We start from the raw sequence: 19,707 nt of genomic DNA, 5'->3' as shown, positions 1-19,707 counted from the left end.
CGTCCTCTCTAGAGTACCCTGCAGGTTCTGTGGATAGGAAAGCAGCCAGGTCTGTTCTGTAGGACCTGCATGGTTCCACAAGATCACCAGTCTGCTTGTTGTTCTGGATATTATGTACAGTGGTGTGAGAAAGTATTTGCTCCCTTACAGATTGTTTCATTTTTTATTTTATTTTTTTGCTTTATTATCACACTTAATGTTTGACCATGTTAATTAATTTTGACACACAGACGATATACAAAATAGTTTCCAAACGGTTTATTTTTAAGGGAAAAAGCTCTCCTACTCAACCTGGCCCCGTGTGAAAACTAATTTCCCCCTAACCCTGATAGCTGGTTGTACTACCCTGAGCAGCTGCCATCAAGCGTGTCTGATAACTGGCAATAAGTGTTTTATATCACTGTGGGGGTATTTTATCCCACTCTTCTTTGCAGAATTGATTTAGTTCAGCCACAATGGAGGGTTTTAAACATGGAAATTCTCCTTCAGGATGTTCTGCTAGGGACCAGAGTTCCTGGTTCTGTAGATCACAGTAAATCACCCAGGTCCTAAAGCAGCAAAGGAACCCCAGGCCATCACACTACCACCACCATGTGGGACTGTTATGTTCTTTTCTTAAAATGCTGTTAGTTTTACACCAGATGTAACAGGATGCACACCTTTTAAAAATCAACTTTTTGCCTCATCAGTCCACAGAATATTTTCACAAACGTCTTGGGGATCATCAGCGTTTTAGCCGGATTTGAGAAAGGCCTTGGTGGGTTTTCTTCAGTCAGCAGTAGTAATGGCCCTGGAACCCGCGCTTGGAGGCCATTTTTGCCCAGTCTCTTTCTTATGGTTGAACTCTAACTTTAACCAAGACTAGTGAGGCCTACAGAGCTTTAAATGTTGTTCTTTTGTGGCCTCCTGGGACGGGATGTTGTTGCACTCCTGGAATAATTTTGGTAGATGTCAATGAGTTTTTATCGTTTGTCTTGAATTCCTTTGTAGTAGGGTATGATGTAATGTTTTCTGAGATCTATTCACCTACTTTATTTGGTCAGACAGGTTTAATTTAAGTGATTTCTTGATTCTACAGGTCTGTAGTAATCAGCCTAGGTGTGGGCCAGTGAAAGCGAATCAAAAATGTGGTTAATCATAGTATTTACTAAAGGGTGATAATGAATTTTTCAAACAGGACCAGGTTGGTTTGGATATCTTTGAGCTCCTCATAAAAGTAATCATCATTTAAAAACTACTCATGTTATCTTTCCATGATATTGAAATGAATTTGATGATCTGAAACATTTAAGAGTGACAAGAAATCAAAGAATACAAGAAAACTATAAGGGGGGAATTACACAGCTTTTTTCACAGCAGTGTAACAAACAACTTAAATAACACACATTACTGCAGTCTATAGATAAACAACCAAGTTCAACAGTTAAAGAAAAAAAGATTTGAAAAAATGAATCATAAGAATGGTGCTGGTTTGGTTTATTTTGGGGGGGTTTATTGGTGGTGGTGTGCAGATTGTGACCTCATCTTTCATGTAGCAGATCATCCATTCATTTTTCTAGAGTCCTTAACTTCACAAATAGAATTCATGTAACGTTTCATAATAGTCTATGTAACATGATCTGTATGTCAACTAAACAGACCTGCTAAGGCGATGTAAATAAGGGCAGGAGTTCCTTTCAGTTGAAGCATCAGGTCAACAGAGCAATAAAAGAAATACCATGTAGCTCTGAAGGGCGAGCCCTGTCATGTAAACTGACCTAATGAAAACAGCAGGTTTCCATGACGACTATAAGCACTAGTAATGAACATGTAACTTTTAAAACATGAGAGAGCAGCACTTCCTATCAGATACACATGTTCTCTAAGATCACTGGGTTTCTTGCATAGTTCTGTTGTTACTCTGATCAAAGCAGCTAGGAAGGTTAGCAGCTGCAGCGGACGTCTACAGCCACAGTCATCCAGGAGTTTTATGAAGTGGCAGCACAAGTTGGGGGTTGAGGGGGTGTTTCTCTGTCCAGAGGTCTTCCTCTGTGTTTTCACTGGCCGATAGGAGCTGCCTGTCTTTGTTGGAAAACCTGGAGCTCTTGTTTGTACCAATCAGGAGCCTCCGGGCCGTTTTTCCCAGTTGGCTCATGGTCGTAACCGTAGGCAACCGTGAGCTCTTCATCTTTCTGCACAGCCCTCAGTGTTCGGATGCACTTGATCGGTCCAAAACGAGGGTGGATAAACCTGAGAAGAGACAATGAGAAATGTACGAAACATAACAAAAAAAGGTTTCAGACATAAAATGGAACAACGTGCATGTCCTAGCCCCCAGAAGGTTCTTGGAGTCACTTCAGTCCAAATGTCTCAGGCACAAACCATCACTATCTAACATGGATTACACTTTATATGAGCTATTTGGCTCCCGAAAGCCTGAAAAATGTTGACTGGTTCTAATCTGATGTACAGGTTCTGAAAGACCCAGATTGTGGTTAGCACTCAGCTACAACTCAGAGTCAAGCCTCACTGCATCACTAACCCCCTTCACACCTGTATTTACATGTAGAGATGATCTGATCATGTCAGGACATTGCTAAAAATAGATGTAAACACATTCAAGATGTATTGAAAGTTTTCCTCAGACCACCTTCAGATGTAGTATGGGACATTTGTATCTGCATCAGCTGACATGACATCACTCCCCTCAAACAGCAGAGTTAGATGGATGGCTCTCGGTTAAAAGAAATAACTTCTGCAAAACCAGCTCTGCTCTCAAATCATCTAATGTCTGGGTGATTTACAGTATTTACAGTATTCTACCTGGAATACAGTAAACAAAGAATATTTTTGTTAATGTTTGGAGATGACTGAACCTGCTGAGGTCTCCTCATTACAGGTACATCTTGAACAATTAGAATATCGTGAAGAAGTTCAATATATTTTGTCACTCTTTTCAGAAAGTGAAAGTCATAGATTCATTACATAGAGTGAAATATTTGAAGCCTTTATTTTTTGTACTTCTGATGATTATGGCTTACAGATAATAAATACCCAAAATTCATTGTCTCAGAAAATTTAAATACTGTAAATAGTTCATTATTGGACACTTATGGTGTGTCATCCTAATCAGCTAATTACCTCAAGCCAAGTCAAGTTTATTTATATAACGCTTTTCAGCAACAAGGCTCTCAAAGCGCTGTACATGAGGAAAACATTACAATGACACAGAAAAACAAATCAAATGACATTAATAATCCTTTGGAGTAATAATAATTAATAATCCTTCCAAGTTTCCTGGTAGAAATTGGTTCCAAGCCACTCTTAATAATAAAGCATCTTATGCTAAAAGATGATAATATTGATAGTCTCATCATTCCACTGAATTCTAACTAGTGAAGCTGAGTCACTGGAACAAAACAGCTTTAATTCACATTTTCAGGTTCTAATAATATATTGCTTTTACTGGTACTGAAGTTGAACTAAGTAATAACAGTCCATTGTAATCTAACTAAGAAAGCTGGCTCATTTGTGTAAGAGCAGCTAAAGTCCAAATTAGTAATAATGTTTGGTTTTCGCTGGTAATCCTTCTGATAAAACTAAAAATCTATGAAAAAGTAATGAAATCATGCAATTAGGTGCAGGGCTAAGCAACACACAAGAAGAAAAGATTTTGCAAGAGTGCGGTGGAATCCTGGGATGCGAATAAATAACTGAGTGTGTGTAAGAATTAGACTGTCACAGATAGAGCGCCATTGTCCTTGAGGAGAGAGATGGAAGTTTTCTCAATCGGCCACAAAGTCTTATCTGGGTCACAGCTGTTCGGGGGTGCTGGGAAACAGCGCCATGTTTATATAACATCTAGGAGATATTTGGTCGACAGTCACTTAGCAGAAGTTGCCCAGCTTGCAGCTTAGCTCTCTTAACAATTCAGTCTGAGCATTGATCTCTCTGCAGATTCCATCCAGCATCGCAGGCATCTTTGGGATGCTTTGAACAGCCGCCCACATTTGGATATTCACTCGATAAGTCAGGTAACTGCTGGCTCCATAAAGCAGAAATCCTGTTATCAAAAATCCAAATATATAAATGTCTTCTGCGTCCTCAATCGACATTGTAGTCAGGCACACAATCTTCCACTGTTGCCAGGAATCCATTGTGTATCAAGAGAAGAATGTACCGGCTGGGCAAGAGGGTTCTCCTTTACCCTCTCTTCCCGTGGAAAAAGATTTGATCAATTGCGTTGAGAGACCAGCTGACCAAATCCATAATTTGCAAGTTTGGAAGATATGCAAAGTGAGGCTCTGAGAAAAACAGGCAAAAGCAGATGCAGAAGCAGGCAAGAAGGAGGGAGAGAAAATGCATGCGTCCTCCACCTGCAAAGGTTCCCTGAGCCTTTAAATGGTCTCTCAGTCTGGGTCAGTAGGCGACATAATCATGGGGAAGACTGCTGACTGGACAGAGGTCCAGAGGACAGTCATCAACACCCTTCACAAGGAGGGGAAGCTGGTTGTTTACACAGTACTTTAACTAATCATATCCATAGAAAGTTGAGAGGAAGGAAAACATGTGATAACTGCAGCTTTGAGAGGATTGTCAAGCATACCATCAGCGTACAAAGAGTCACTATACACAGATTAACCCTACATATGGGCTACAAATGTTACACTCCTCATGTCAAGCCGCTCCTGAACCAGACACCAGACACCAGGCTACGGAGAAAAGGAACTGGACTGTTGCTCAGTGGCCCAAAGTCATCTGTTCAGATGAATGTAAATTCTGCGTTTCATTGCGAAATTAAGGTAAGGTAAGTTTATTTATATAGCGCTTTTCAGTAACGAGAAACGCAAAGCGCTGTAAGGTCCCAGAGACTGGAGGAAGAGTGGAGAGGCACAGAATCCATGTTGATTGAAGTCTAGTGTGAAGTTTCCAGTCAGTGATGGTTCGAGGTGCCATGTCATCTGCTGGTGTTGGTCCACTGGTTTTCTGAGATCCACGGTCAATGCAGCCATCTGCCAGGAAATGTTACAGCACTTCATGCTTCCCTCTGCTAACAAGCTGTAAGGAGATGCTGATTTGATTTTCCAGCAGGACTTGGCATCTGCCCACACTGCCAGAGGTACCAAAAGCTGCTTCAGTGACCATGGTGTTCCTGTTCTTGATTGGCCATCAAACTCTCCTGACCTGAACCTCGTAGAAGATCTATGGGCTGTCAGGAGGAAGATGAGAGACTCCAGACCCAACGAGGCAGATGATCTAAAGGCAGCTATCAAAGCAACCTGGGCTTCCATTACACCTACGCTGATCGCCTCTATATGCAGTAATTCATACACGAAGAGGCCCAACCAAATACAAATAAAACATACTTTACAGAAGCCTGGTATTTATGTTTAAAATATCATTCTTTTATTGATGTGATGTAAAATTCTAATTTTCTGAGACAGAATTTTAGGTTTTCATTCTTTGTAAGCCAGAATGATCTTAATTACAATAAATAAAAGGATTCAAATATTTTATTTGTGTAATGAGTCTATATAATTTACAAAATTCACTTTCTGGAATGAGTGACCAAAAATGTTGAACAGTGATGGATATTTTCACCATATTCAACAGGGTTACTGTTTTAAAAAAAAAAACATATGGTTTAATATAGCAATACTCTAAACTAGAGAAGAACCAATCAGAACTCTTCAGCTGATTTTTGATCTCTGAATTTTGTAAAGCTTGACCTGCAGACACCAATTTTAATAGATTGCTCTTATTTTTATAATTTAATGATAAGAACAAAAATAGCCACAAAATAATGTTTTTAGCTTTCCTGCCATGACCAGTGTTCATTTCTATCTATATATGTTATCTAAATATTTCTGTAGAAAAAGCAATGTCACACCCTCTGTGTCAACCTTTCCAAAGCCAGCGTGACAAAAAGTGGTAGAATGCTGAAAAGGATAAAACAGATCTGCTCTGCTCTACCCAGTTCAGCCTTCCTGTTATCCATAGAAAACAACATGTCTGTGCCCCCCATAACTTAATTACAAACATCTACCTGAAACTAAAAATGGCTGACTTTAAGCCTTCTTCACTCGGTCACAACTACCACATCAAACTGTGTTGTTCTTAGCATGATCTGGTAGTACTTGGGCATGCTGTGTTTACTGATCAGAAGAAGATTGGATATTTGTGTTTTTGACAAGTCGCTCACCAACTAGGACCAAGCTGAAAATCATACGATTCTGAATGGACTGGAGGGTGTGTCATGCAGTTAATATGAACACATCTTTTAATCACATTCCTTCTTTCTAGTGTTCGGACCTGGTTCTACTTACGGGTCATATTGGCAGTTGGGGGTGAAGGAGTGGTTGGCCTTGTGACCTAGAGAGGCGCAGTATCTCTCGGTCTGGTCAAATGGCTGCGGGACGTCGATCACAGTGTCGTCGTCCAGGGAGATGGTGTTTCCGTTCAGAGCCCAGTCTCGACTGTCCACCTGAGGAAGCCCCGGTTCAGCCCAGGGAGAGCAGGCAGAGTCATTCAGACACACACAGGGAGGCTACAGTGAACTGTTTCACACAAACACTGGAAAAGTACATTTATTGGGAACGTTTCTTAGTTTTACCTACAATAAACTAAACATGCAATATTTTAAATAAATCAACAAAGTAGACTGTTGAAGAAATTCTATTGATCTGAAAAATAAAAAGGGTTTTGCTCAAATTGATTATTAATATGTTAATCAATAATATAAGCCCCTATTAAAGTTTGGGGGTTTGATTGTTTTCTGCTTTTATCCAGTAAAATTATTTTTGGCTGAGTGACAAGAACCAGATAGGGGTCACTCTTTCTTCAAATATGCTTTCTGTATTTGGCCAGGTTTGATAGATAGATGTCTCCATGTCTTCTTTTCAGCTGAATGTTTATGGTCCTATTTACCATTAAATTACAACAAAAGTGTGGTTAAAAATATAATATCTTTGTGTTTTACCTATAATGTTCCCTCTTTAACCAGATTTTAATTTGTTGGTGAAACTCTTGCCCTAAAAAAATAAAACAATAATAAAGTGTCCATCTGCATCAACCACCTGTACTGGTGGGCCAAGTTTCTATCCTCCTTAACCTGTGGCTGGGGGCCACACAAAATCATTCCAGGGGCCATTTACAACCCTTGTCCTTGTTGTTTGTCATGCCAGGGGTTGATTCCAGCGATACCAGTCATGTCTGTACAGACTCACTCTAAATATTTCTACAACATTGTCAAAAACGTTCTGTAGACTACAAAAGACCACTTTTGACTCAACCGTCTACATACTGCACTACCTGCACTCTTGTGCACGGAGCAGAACTGTCTGCAGAGCTAAAAGACAAAGTCTGGCCATGTTGGTCCAGAACAGAACCCACTGGACTGATCACCCGTCTCCCAGGTCTAGCTCTCAGTATGTCCTAGAACTATGTAGAAACGTGTTAAAAACCCATTCTTTTGCCGTTTCTCCATGTACCAAGCATCTCAACCTTCTGTTTTATGAAAGTATCCCTCAGACCACTAGTCTTGAACCTCGCTCCCCAAAGCACAAAGCTCTGCAGGTTTTAGATTTCCCCCTGCTTTAACACATATAGAAGGTGTCTGGAGAACCTCATGACAAACGTTGAGATAATTTATGAAGGAACGGTGTCAACACGGACCAGGGAAGGCAAACACTGCAATGCTTCTCTGTAAGTCGTAAATTCCAGGAAGCTATATTACCTACCTGAATAGTAGATCAATCAATACATTTTCAATTTGGGAATCCTTTTTAATCAATAAATCAGATTTACCAAGTTTGATGTCAATCTCCCTTTTAGGTTTTTGGTTACTTTGGGCAGCTGCTTTGCATTCCAGGCATTCCAACATTGGAAACATCATTAAAAGAACATTTCTTTAAAAAGTAATGAAGGAGGTCCCAGAGAGCTAAAATGCTCTCTTGGAATGTTTACAGTTGTGAAGCGATGCGTCGTACCTCAGAATGCGTGATCCGAACTCCGTTATAAAAAGCCATGACAGTACCAGGCTCGGCATCTGCCTTGGCAAACAGTCCCTGTCCTGCTCCTTTAATCAGAGACTCTACCACAAACACCCTGGTAGAGACAGAACATATGAGGTTCTGGTAAATTCTTTGTCTGGTTCTGGTTGTAGAAAAAGAGCTTCACAGTTTTGCAGCAGTACAGAGCTGACCTACCGCTGGCTCTCATACGGGTCGGGTAACAGAGCGTGGGTGGCGATACAGCTGGATGTGGACTTATCATAGGAGTAGACAGGACCTTCAAGGGAGATAAAGTCATCCTATTATCTGGTAATTCACACAAAGATGTCTCTACAACACATCCTGTTTGATTACAGCTAACAGCAAACAGCACTGGGTCCAACATACATCACCTTGAAAAAAGCATTTCTACTCCTTCAACCTTTTTCCTACTAATTATTCATAAAATACACTAACTTCTAGTGTATTCTATTGGAATTACATGTGACAGACCAACACAAAGTAATACAGAATTATGAAGGGGAAGGAAAATAACTCAAGCTCAGTCAAATTGTATGGATTTAGATCTGGGCTTTGACACATAGCATTTTGCATTTAGGCCAGAAAGAGAACCTCCTTCTACATGTTTGCTGAGTCCCATACATGCCTTATGGTAAAGTGCAAACAAAACTCCTCGCGGCTTTCTTTCAACAATGGCCACTCTTCGATAAAGGCCAGGTTTGTGGACTACATGCCTAATAGTAGACCTGTCAACAGATTCTTTCACCTGAGCTATGGATCTCTGCAGCTCCTCCAGAGTTACCAAGCTTCTCTGATTAATAGTTTCTTTGCCCTGCCGGTCAGTTTATGTCAGGGGTCAGCAAACATTACAATCTGAATAGTTCATATTTAATGATGCAACCCTGACTTAATAAAGTCAATCAACCAATTAGGATACCATCTCCAGATATCCCTCTTGTAGAGCAGTACTGCTCTGGCACATGCCAACCAGCTTTGCTGTATGGAAATAGAAAAATAACCCAAAGAGCCATTTTCCCTCAGCAAAGCTAAATAACATTTGTTTACAGCCATAAAAGCTACATGAAAAAGAGGCTTTTGGCTAGTTGTTCTATCTTTTTTACCTTGTGTTTTTATGTGTTATCTCTTAAAATGTGTTGCTATGAACTCCTATGTATTTGTATATTCTTCTATGTATAAGCACTTTTAGAGTTGCCTTTGGCCAAAATGTGCTAAATAAATAAATTGACCTTGCCTTGCCTATTAAGCGTGTATTCACGCCAGGAAAGTCCTTTGCTCCGCTTGTTTGGTCCGAAACAAAAGTAGAGTTTATTTTTTTCATTAGGTCAGTTCACACCTTTTGGTTGCTCCCCTTGGATAGAAATGACTAGGGTGGGACATAGCACAGACCTTTCCTTAGATAACTTGGGCAAAGTGTTTTTTTACTTCAATGCGGCATTGTTCTGGACACCGCTTGACCCCCGCTCCTTAATTTCTTTCGCTGAGCACGGCCACATGTGTGCATCTGCCCAAATATCGAGGAGGCCTAGTGTCTCTTGGTTGCTCCAGACCTCCACGGCTCATTGCTTGTAGCATCCATGCAGTAGTAGCGTTAGCAACACTGAAGGGCTAGTTTTTCCATAATGCCCTGCTCGGTAAGTCCAAAAAAGCTTACGTTTCCTGTAGTTGGGTCAGATAAAGGCTGGTTTGTGTTCACAGCAGAAGCGAACTGCACCCTTAGACTTACTGTGGATGATGTTTGCTCACTAATTTATACGATGTATTTTAAAGTGGACACTAATTAGGTGACTTCTGAAGGCAACTGTTTACTCTGGATTTTATTTAGGGTGCTTGTCACAATTTATATTATGATTTTAATTCCACTCCCCAAATTTGGAACAGTACATTGTTTAGCTTTAAAACCTACCCCAATGAAACCCCAGAACAACTCCTTCAGCTGAGCTGAGATAAGATCTTACTGTTTGGTGAGATTTGGAGGCGTGGTTTTTCAGTCTGGTTGAAGATCAGTGTGGCGCGGCGCGCCTCAATTATCTCCCCGTCCACAAAGCTTCCATAAAGAGCTGTGCAGCCATCTGGGTAAATGTATGCTATGGAGTTCCCAGTCATCTCCCCGTCCTCATTGACTCGTCCAAACACGCAGCCCCCGTCCTATCCACAGCACACACCAACACACACAGCTGTCAAAAGTCAACCATTGCTGTCCTTCAGAGTAAAAAACAATTAGTGCACTGAGCTCACTCACAGGGTAGTAGATCCAGCACTCCCCACAGCGGATGTTGTCTTTGTACTGACCCTTGAAGACCAGACGGCCCTCTCCATCCAACTCCTGAGCAGGACCGTTGAGCTCACCATCCACATACGTCCCATGGAGGACACCGCCATCTTCATGTGTGTACACTCCCTGGCCCTGTAGACCATCATCCACATAGAAACCTTCCAAGGTGCTGGAGACACAATTCAGACAGCTTCAGTGAGGATCAGGGTTCAAATATTCCAGATCAAGGCAGATAAGATCAAACAGTGGATACTCCGTGTGGAAATGTTGCTTTGATAGGTTACAAAGGAAGAGGAAGCCAGTTATTTTACACAAGATATGGTTACTTAATACCAAATGTTTGTCGCACTGTGATTTATTAATCTTTACATACTGGAAAAATATACTTCCAGCCACTTGAAACCTGGTAAAAACGATCAGATTCCTCCAGGTTTTTATTGAAAACAGCAGCTGGACATGTTCATTTCCAATAGTACTGAAATTAGACACATGCATCTATATTTTACTGTTATTCTGGAAAACGTCCCAACATGACTGAAGATCAGCTGTATGTCTGTGTATTACGTCCCTCCCAACTCATATGAATGAAAATCCCTGTTTTCACATGTACGACTTTTCACTATATGACGCACAACTTGATTATGTTAGTGGTGATCCATTAGGGTCTTTTAGGTATTCAGAGATGGTCCCAAGTGGTGCCAGAATAAATAAAATATCTTATTTGAATTAAGTCTTTAAATAGCAGAAAATAGAGTGGTACAACTATAAAGCGTTACCTTGTCAAACAAACTTTATTCTAGAACAGTGCAATATATGGATCACAGTTATCAACATATCACTGTGTGCAATTTCACAGTTGGGTTAGACAGAAAATATTGTTAGACAAAAAAACTGTTTTATGATATTCTAATCTCTTGAGTGGTACCTGTATTTGGGTCCACTGGAATAGAAGTGCCATCCGATAAACTTCCTGAAGCAAACAACATGTTTGGCTGGTTGGATGGCCTTTAACCCACTGTGATGCCCACACGAGGCAGATTTTAATGATGAAAATGCTTCAACTCATAGTAAGTGGGAAAAATGAGGAAACTGTGGGTTAACAGATATTTTAATTGTATATTAAACAACAATAATGTGGTTACATATTTCCTAATATCCTTATGTGATTGTGAGTTTTTTTTAATCAAACTCTGCATATTAGGATACTTTTTAAAATGCCTGTCAGACATTCTTGTGCGAACTGCGAAGTAGAAACTGTTACTAAATAAGAATGTGATATCTGATATTCATTTCCTAAATACAGAAATATCATAGCTGTATCCCTCAAATATTGTCATGTAAAAAACTTGCCCAAAACCCTTTCAAACCACAGAAAATTTATTTGAAATGTGTTCGTAACTTTACTTTTCAAAATAAACTAATTTTTATAAATACAGACAAAAACGGAAATAAAATGCAAATTGCGAACAATTTGAGAAAAGATATGTACAATAATATGAACTATTTAGAGTAGTGCAACTAAATCTGTAAGTGTGCCCGATACTTATGAGCACGTATGTTCATAAGACCATGTTCAAACAATAACAAGTGCAATAAACAGCAAAAGATATTATTGTTTGTTACTGTGTAGAAACTTTAAAACAGATGAACACAAATTCAAATTATATTTTAGATAAAAAAAGCTGAATGCAAAAAGACTATATGAACATCAAAAAACTAATTAACAACAGTGCAATCACAGGCACAGTCAAACATTAGCTTTCAATTTGACCAGTGAAGCTGTGATAGGCCTCGCTTCACACACGGCTGCAAACCGGCCTAGTGCATGCTGTAGGTCTTGGCTAGAGGGCATGAGCAGGACGTCATCTGCAAAAAGAAGAGACGAAATCCACTAGTCCCCAAACAAGACCCCCTTCAGCCCTTGGCTGCACCTAGAAATTCTGTCCATAAAAGTTATGAACAGGATCGGTGACAAAGGGCAGCCCTGTCGGAGTCCAACATGCACCAGGAACAGTGCGGACCATACTCCTGCTCCGCTTGTATGAATAAAGGGCCCTCTGACTCTGTACTCCTGGAGCACCCCCCACAGGGCACCACGAGGGACACAGTCGAATGCCTTCTCCAAGTCCACAAAACACATGTGGACCGGTTGGGCAAACTTTCATGAACCCTTGAGTACCCTGCAGAGGGTGTAGAGCTGGTCATGTGTTCCACGGCCGGGGGACAAAAACCATACTGCTCCTCCTGAAGCTGAGGTTCGACTATCGGCTGGACTCTTCTCTCCAATACCCTGGCATAGGCCTTACAAGGGAGTCTGAGGAGTGTGATCCCCCTATAGTTGGAACACACCATCCGGTCACCCTTCTTATGAAAGGGGACCACCACCCCAGTCTGCCAGTCCAGAGGCACTGTCCCCGACCGCCACACAATGATGAAGAGGCGTGTCAACCATGACAGCCCCACAACATCCAGAGCCTTGGGGTACTCGAGGCAGATCTCATCTGCCCCCGACGCCATGCCACCGCTGAGCTTTTTAACCATCTCGGTGACTTCAGCCTGGGTGATGAAAGAGTCCAACCCAGAGTCCCCAGCCTTTGCTTCCACCAGGGAATGCGTGATGGCAGGATTGAGGAGATCCTCGAAGTACTCCTTCCACTGCCCGATAATGTCCCCAGTCAAGGCCAGTGGCTCCCCATCCACACTGTAAACAGCACTGCTTCCCCCTCCTGAGGCGCTGGACGGTTTGCCAGAATTGCTTCGAGGCCAACGGGTAGTCCTTCTCCATGGCCTCACCAAACTCTTCCCAGGCCCACGTTTTTGCCTCTGCCACAACCCGTTCTGCGGCACACTTGGCCTCACGGTACCCGTCAGCCACCTCAGGAGTCCCAAAAGCCAACCACAGTCGATAGGACTCCTTCTTCAGCTTAACAGCATCCCTTATCACCGGTGTCCACCACCAGGTTTGGGGATTGCCGCCGCGACAGGCACCGCAGACCTTACGGCCACTGCTACGGGCAGCAGCATCGACAATGGATGCGGAGAACATGGTCCACTCGGACTCTAACCTCCAATCTCCTCCAGAATCTGGTCAAAGCTCTCCTGGAGGTGGGAGTTAAATACATCCCTGGCCGAGGGCTCCGCCAGACGTTCCCAGCAGATCCTCCCTATGCACTTGGGCCTGAGAAAGTCTTTCCGGCTTTCTATTCTTCCAGCGGATCCAATTCACCATCAGTTGGTGATCAGTGGACAGCTCAACCCCTCTCTTTGCCCGAGTGTCCAAAGCATGGGGCCGAAGGTTTGAAGACATGACAGCAAAATCGATCATCAACCTCCTGCCCAGGGTGTCCTGGTGCCAAGTGCACTCATGAACACCCCTATGCTTGAACATGGTGTACGTTATGAACAAACCGTGACTGGCACAGAAGTCCAATAATGAAACACCTCTCGCCATTCCTCCCAATCACGCATCTCCAGGTGTCACTTTCATTTCCCACGTGGGCGTTGAAGTCCCACAGTAGAATAATGGAGTCCCCAGGAGGAGCACTATGCAGCACCCCCGACAGGTACGCCAAGAAGGCGGGTACTCCGCACTACCGAAACGACAGTCACAGACCTGTCTCTAACCCAAAGGGGCAGGGATGCGACCCTCTCATCCACTGCGGTAAACCCCAACACGAGACAGCTGAGCTGGGAGGCAACAAGCAAACCCACCCCAGCTCACCGCGGGCCACTCCAGAGTAGAAGAGAGTCCAGCCTCTCTCTCGAGGAGATGGGTTCCAGAGCGCACGCTGTGCGTGGAGGCCCAGAGCCACGCACAGAAAGCATGCTGTACGCGGAGTCGTGGAAAATCGACTATTTCTAGTTGATATCTCTCGACCTCCCACACAAGCTCAGGCTCCTTCTCCCCCAGCGAGGTGACATTCTAAGTCCCTAGAGCCAGCCTAAGCTTCCGGAGATCGGACCGCTGAGGTCTCCACCTTCGTCTGCTGCCTGACCCTCTTTGAATCAGTCTCTCATGGTTCCCCCTGCAGGTGGTGGGCCCACTGGGGGATGGCCTCGAGTCTCTTGTTCGGGCTTGCCTGGCCGGGTCCTGCGAGGAGCAACCCGCCCACCAGACACATTTTGACGAGTCCCGACCCCACACCTGGTTCCAGGGTGAGACCCTGCTCCACCATACCGGGCGACATCACGTGCCTCGATTGTGTGGTACTCATGAAGGTGTCTTTAACCGCTCTTTGTCTGACCCGTCACCCAGAGCCTGCCATGGGAGACCCTACCAGGGGGCATTTAAGCCCCAGACAACATAGCCTCTAGGATCATTTGTGCACTCAAACCCCTCCATCACGTTAAGGTGGCGGTTCAAGAAGATGTGCTCTATCCTATTTGGTTGCAATTCTACAGGCATTTAAAAATAGATATGCAAACGAGAACACCGGCACTCCTGTCGGTAATAATGGGTTAACTAAAGCTGCAGAAGACCACTAATCCACAGGAGGCATTTTGATAATCACATTTAAACTTTTTCAGACATTACTTTCCTTTTGATAAAGCTTAGCTTAAAGTAGCTTAGGTTATCCTGAGCTATCTCTGTAGTTATGCTGCTATAGGCTTAGGCTGCTGGAGGATATAATGACCACTTTTCCACACCATGCTACCCTCTGCTACTGCTCTCCAAATATGCATTATCTAAATGTATTGCTGCAATTAACTTTATGTTCTCTCTCTTTCAGTTTTTAATCTTCACAGAATTTACATCTGACCTGGCATTTCAGTTCATCAGTGACTGACACGCTCCTGGATGGGGTCATTAGCTGAGCCATTGCCTCAATAACTTCATGTATTTGATTTATAAGGCTATATAAAGTGAGAAAACAAAATTATTGGAGGTTTCCTCTTCTAGATGAAGCCACTAAAGGAGCTAAAACTGCCATTAAATCTATATTTTCTTTAACATAGAAAGTACTCCTGGACCAGTATGTATGTGTTTTTTGGTCTGCTCCGTCTTCTCAAACCCCAAGTCGGTCGCAGCAGACGGCTGCTTACACTGAGCCTAGGGATTTCTTCTAGTTAAAAAACATTTTCCATTCCACTGTTGCTTTATGCATGCTAAGTATGTAGGATTGCTACAAGGTTTGTTGATATGAGCATTCTACTGTCGTCACACAATTCTTAGTATGAGGGGTTGCTGCAAGTCACTAACTCAGTGCAACCTGCTGGGTTTTCTGGTTGAATGTGACATTTAGCTAATCTGAGCACGAGGTGACGGAAACACTGAGGGGAATTACTCTGAACTCACGTTTGATCTCTAGAGGGTTTGCAAGATGTCCCGTCTGACATCTTGGGAGTGAAATCTGTTCGAGTGTGGTGTGTTGTGCTTGCCATGTAGCTGGACGCCACACACTGTAGGACCAAACCCGTTATATCTACGATTTGTTTTCATCAAATGTGGGGTCTCTCAGGTTTTGAAAATCAGCCGACAATTTTAAAATCTTGCCGTGTGAACCAGGCATAAGTAGAGCTCAGAGAGCTGCTTTAGTTAGCAGCGGTGGTGGGTACCACACTATTATGCACTGAAGTGCAGTGTTGGTATGAACAGTCCCATTAATAAAGTCAGACACTACCTTCCATCAAAGAAAAAGAACTTCCCCTTGCCATTCTTCTCTCCGTGGGTGAAGTGTCCTTCAAAGCGATCACTGGAGGAGTAAGTCACTGTGCAGAAACCATGGGGCTGACCATCTTCATCCAACGGACCTACACACATACACAAACTGGTTCTGGTGATTGGACTCAACTGGCTGTGTTCTCAGTCTAAACACATCTATAATCTGACGAGAAAGCAAATTCAAATTACATAAAGCTACATCTGAAGGTATGATGAAGAACTGGCTATCAACATTCCTCAAAAAAAATTTTTGACATTGCTGCAGTGATCACATTTTTTTCTCAGGTACATAGAAATTGATGGAATCTCTCAGTGTTCAGGATGTAAATGGTGGATTCATGCTAGGAGTTTCATTTCAAAAACAAATGCACAATTATGTAACGTTGTCTGAACTCAAAAGATTTCTATCAAACCTTATGGGGCCGTTGCAGCTGGCTGATTAAGCTGAAGGATTTTGGATTTATGTTCAGAAAACCCAAACCGCAACCAACATTAATGAACTAAACAGGACTCCGGTGGGCTGAAGAGCAGAGGTTGTGGACTGTGGATGATTGAATGAAATGAGATCCAGGGATGAATTATTAATGGCCAAGGAGATGATGCTGGCACGTTTTAATGAATTCATCCCAATGAAACATATGAAGAAGACTTGCTGAAGAACTTGTTTCAATGTTTCTGACCAAACCAATTTTAATATCAAAGAGAACCTGAGCAAATACAAATTGCAGTTTCCAAATGATGATCTAATTTATTAAGAAAATAAAGATACCCAAGCCAACCTGACCCTGTGTGTAAAAGTAATTACTCCCTAAACTTAATAACTGGTCGTATCACCCTTGGTAGCAACAACTGCCATCAAGTGTTTGTCATACTTACCAGTGACTAGTTTGCATCACTGTGGATAAATTCTGCCCCACTCCTCTTTGCAGAATTGTTTTATTTTATCCACATTAGAGGATTTTCCAGCAGGAACGACCTGAGCAACAGCTTCTCAATCAGATTTAAGTCCAGACTTTTGCTCCATTTATTTTGATTGAGGGATGGACTTGCTGATGTGCTTTGGATCATTATCCTGCTCTATAACAAGTGCAACAGAGTTTACGGTCACAACTGATGGCCAGACATTCTCATTCAAGATTTTTTGCTAGAGAGCAGAACTCATGGTTGCATCCAGATCATCAAGCAGCCCCATACCATCATACCACCACTGTGCTTGACTGATGGTAAAATGTTATTGTTCTGAAATGCTGTGTTAGTTGTACACCAGATGCAAGGGGAAGCACACTTTTCCAATTGTTCCACTTTTGTCTCATCAGTCTGTGGATTATTTTATCAACAGTCATGGGGATTATCTAGATATTTTAGACAATTGTGAGCCGGGCCCAGGTTCTTGTTGGTCAGCAGTAATTTTGGTATTGGAACTCCCCCATGGAGACCATTGTTGCCTAGTCTCTCTTTCTTCCTATTGAATCATGAACTCTGACCTTAAAGTGCTTTAGATGTTGTTCTGGGTTCTTTTGGGACCTTCTGAATGAGATGTTTATGTGCTCCTGGATCACCACTGTTCCATGTTTTCTCCACTGTAGTTCACTGGCCTTAGAAACAACTTTGTAAACATTTCCAGACTGATAGATGTCAGTGACTGTTTCACATCTTTTTTCAAAATTCATTAGATTTGACCATGATGTGTTGCTTTTAAAGATCTTTTAACCTACTTTGTTTTTTCAGACAGGAGATCTATTGATTTTAAAGGTCTGGCAATAATCAGACCAGGGTTTGGCTGGTAAAACTGAACTATATATATATATAGTTAATCACAGCTAATTCATGATCAAACAAGGGACAATTAGTTCACGTTGGTCCAGGTACGTTAGGATTTCTTTTTATGAAATGATCATTTTGAAACAGCTTTCTGTATCTACTCAGATTATCTTTGTTTGAAATTAAAAGTTGTTTGACAATCTGAAATGTGCAAGTAAACAAAAGCAAAGCCAGAAGCAATCTGAATGGACTTAAGATTTATTCATAGAGCTCTATATTAACATATTGGAACATGAGTGGTGAATATTGGTTTTGAATTGTTAAGTCTATGTCTCAAAAAATTCAAGCTGTCAAAAAAAAAAACAGAAAAGGGAGCAACTAAGTACCAACACCCATCAGGCATAACAATAAGACCACTGACAGGTAAAATAGATAACACCGATTATCTTCATCATGGCGCCTGTTATTAGGTGAGATATATGATATGTTATGGTTATGAAGCTTGGGCAGCAGAAGGAAGTGATTGAATCTGGGAAATTGTGATGGTTAGAAGATGGGGCAGATCATCTCCAAACTGCAGCTCTTTGTGGGTTGCTCTTGACCTGTAGTGGTCTGTATCTATCAAAGGTGGCCCAAGGAAGGAAGGAGAAATGTGGAGAAATGTGGCTGGTCAAATGAGCCACATTTTCTTTTACATCACATGGAAGATCCGGAGGCAAAGAAGGCAGGATGGTAGATACAGCATGATGCTAAATGTAATGTTCTGATGAAGACCACTGAGTGCTGCACTACAGGTGTATGGACAATGGACCCAGACACAAAGTATCTGTGGGATGTGTGGACAAAAAAAGTCTGATCCATGGAGGCCCCATTTTCACAGCTTACAGGACCTAAAGGATCTGCTGTTAACATGTTGGTGCCAAATCCCACAGCACACCTTCAGGGGTCTAGTAGAGTCCATGCCTTGATGGCAGAGGATTGTTTTATCAGCAAAAGAGGGAACAACATAATATTACACAGGTGGTCATAATATTGTGTCTGACCTGTGTATACTTTTCAGTTCATGGTTGCAGAAATGTCCCTTAACAATAAGGGATAACACATTTTTGGTTGTCTTGGGCTGATTTAAATATCTGTTCAAGACAATAGTTTTGTGGCGTTTTTGCTACAGTGAAACAATTGGCTGAACAGTGACTGCATGTACTCCATGATCAGATAGCTTTACTGGCTTGACTCTACAGATGATCCACTTATTATTTATTTCACTTCTATAAACACTGAGTCAACCAAACTGTCCTGACTGACTCCAGTTTAACAGTGACACCACCTGCTATAAGCAACCATCTAACATACTGTATCATTTGAGACTTTCTGTTGCTGCAGCCAGGCTGACAGCGGAGCACTGACAGCACTCACGCCGCTCTCAGTGGCTTCTCGGGCGGATTGCTATCACAACTACAGCCCCTGGCGCTCCCCGTTAGCGAGCGGCCCCACCGACAGACCGCCTCATGGAGGCTTGGAGCGGACACATTCAGCTGTTAAACCCCTCCTTCATCACATTCCAGTAAACGCCGTGTTTCAGCAGCGGTACAAACCTTCCACAACTTCCTCCACATTTTCATCGTCGCTGTCCATGCCGCCGCGGGGGTAAGCCGGCTGATCGCAGCGCGCAGGCCGAACCCTGAGCTGTCACTCGTGGGCTCCGAGGGGCGTGGTAACACAGCTTTTTAAACACGCAGAATCGGTGTACTGGTGACTTTAACCCTTTCTGATCTCCATTAGAGAAATCCTGACAGAGTATTTCTCTGGGGACCAGAAAGGTTCCAATTGATCCTGCAGAGAGAGAAAACAAGTAGAGGAATGGGACAAACTTTATAAACGTCTCAGCATGCACCATAAGAAAGCATTTTCACAGCATTTCTTCATCATAAGGTGCAGCAAAAAGATCTCATGGAGAAACCATCCCATATTTTCCGGAGGCGGGGCAAGGCAGGGCAGGG

The 19,707-nt window shown here is 42.5% G+C and overlaps 1 protein-coding gene across 3 annotated transcripts; it reads right to left on the bottom strand.

Moving 5' to 3' along the window:
• Positions 1 to 1,459: 1,459 nt before the first annotated feature.
• Positions 1,460 to 19,705, bottom strand: setd7 (SET domain containing 7, histone lysine methyltransferase). Of its 3 annotated transcripts, XM_047353466.1 has the most exons (9): positions 19,303 to 19,705; positions 15,906 to 16,035; positions 11,210 to 11,254; positions 10,252 to 10,453; positions 9,968 to 10,157; positions 8,187 to 8,268; positions 7,968 to 8,085; positions 6,306 to 6,463; positions 1,460 to 2,229 (listed from the first exon to the last, which is right to left on the bottom strand). In XM_047353466.1, exons 1-9 carry the CDS (start codon positions 19,340 to 19,342, stop codon positions 2,037 to 2,039), a joined length of 1,158 nt encoding a protein of 385 aa, XP_047209422.1. In that variant the 5' UTR covers positions 19,343 to 19,705; the 3' UTR covers positions 1,460 to 2,036. The 3 variants fall into 3 exon arrangements, with proteins under 3 accessions (XP_047209422.1, XP_047209423.1, XP_047209424.1); XM_047353467.1 differs by lacking the exon at positions 11,210 to 11,254 and having other exon boundaries at positions 19,303 to 19,702; XM_047353468.1 differs by lacking the exon at positions 19,303 to 19,705 and having other exon boundaries at positions 11,210 to 11,345; positions 15,906 to 16,009.
• Between the last annotated feature and the right edge of the window lie 2 nt (positions 19,706 to 19,707).

The sequence above is a fragment of the Girardinichthys multiradiatus genome, chromosome 23 (genome assembly GCF_021462225.1).
Source record: "Girardinichthys multiradiatus isolate DD_20200921_A chromosome 23, DD_fGirMul_XY1, whole genome shotgun sequence".
Taxonomy (NCBI): Eukaryota; Metazoa; Chordata; class Actinopteri; order Cyprinodontiformes; family Goodeidae; genus Girardinichthys; species Girardinichthys multiradiatus.
This window is presented reverse-complemented; position numbering and strand designations above follow the sequence as displayed.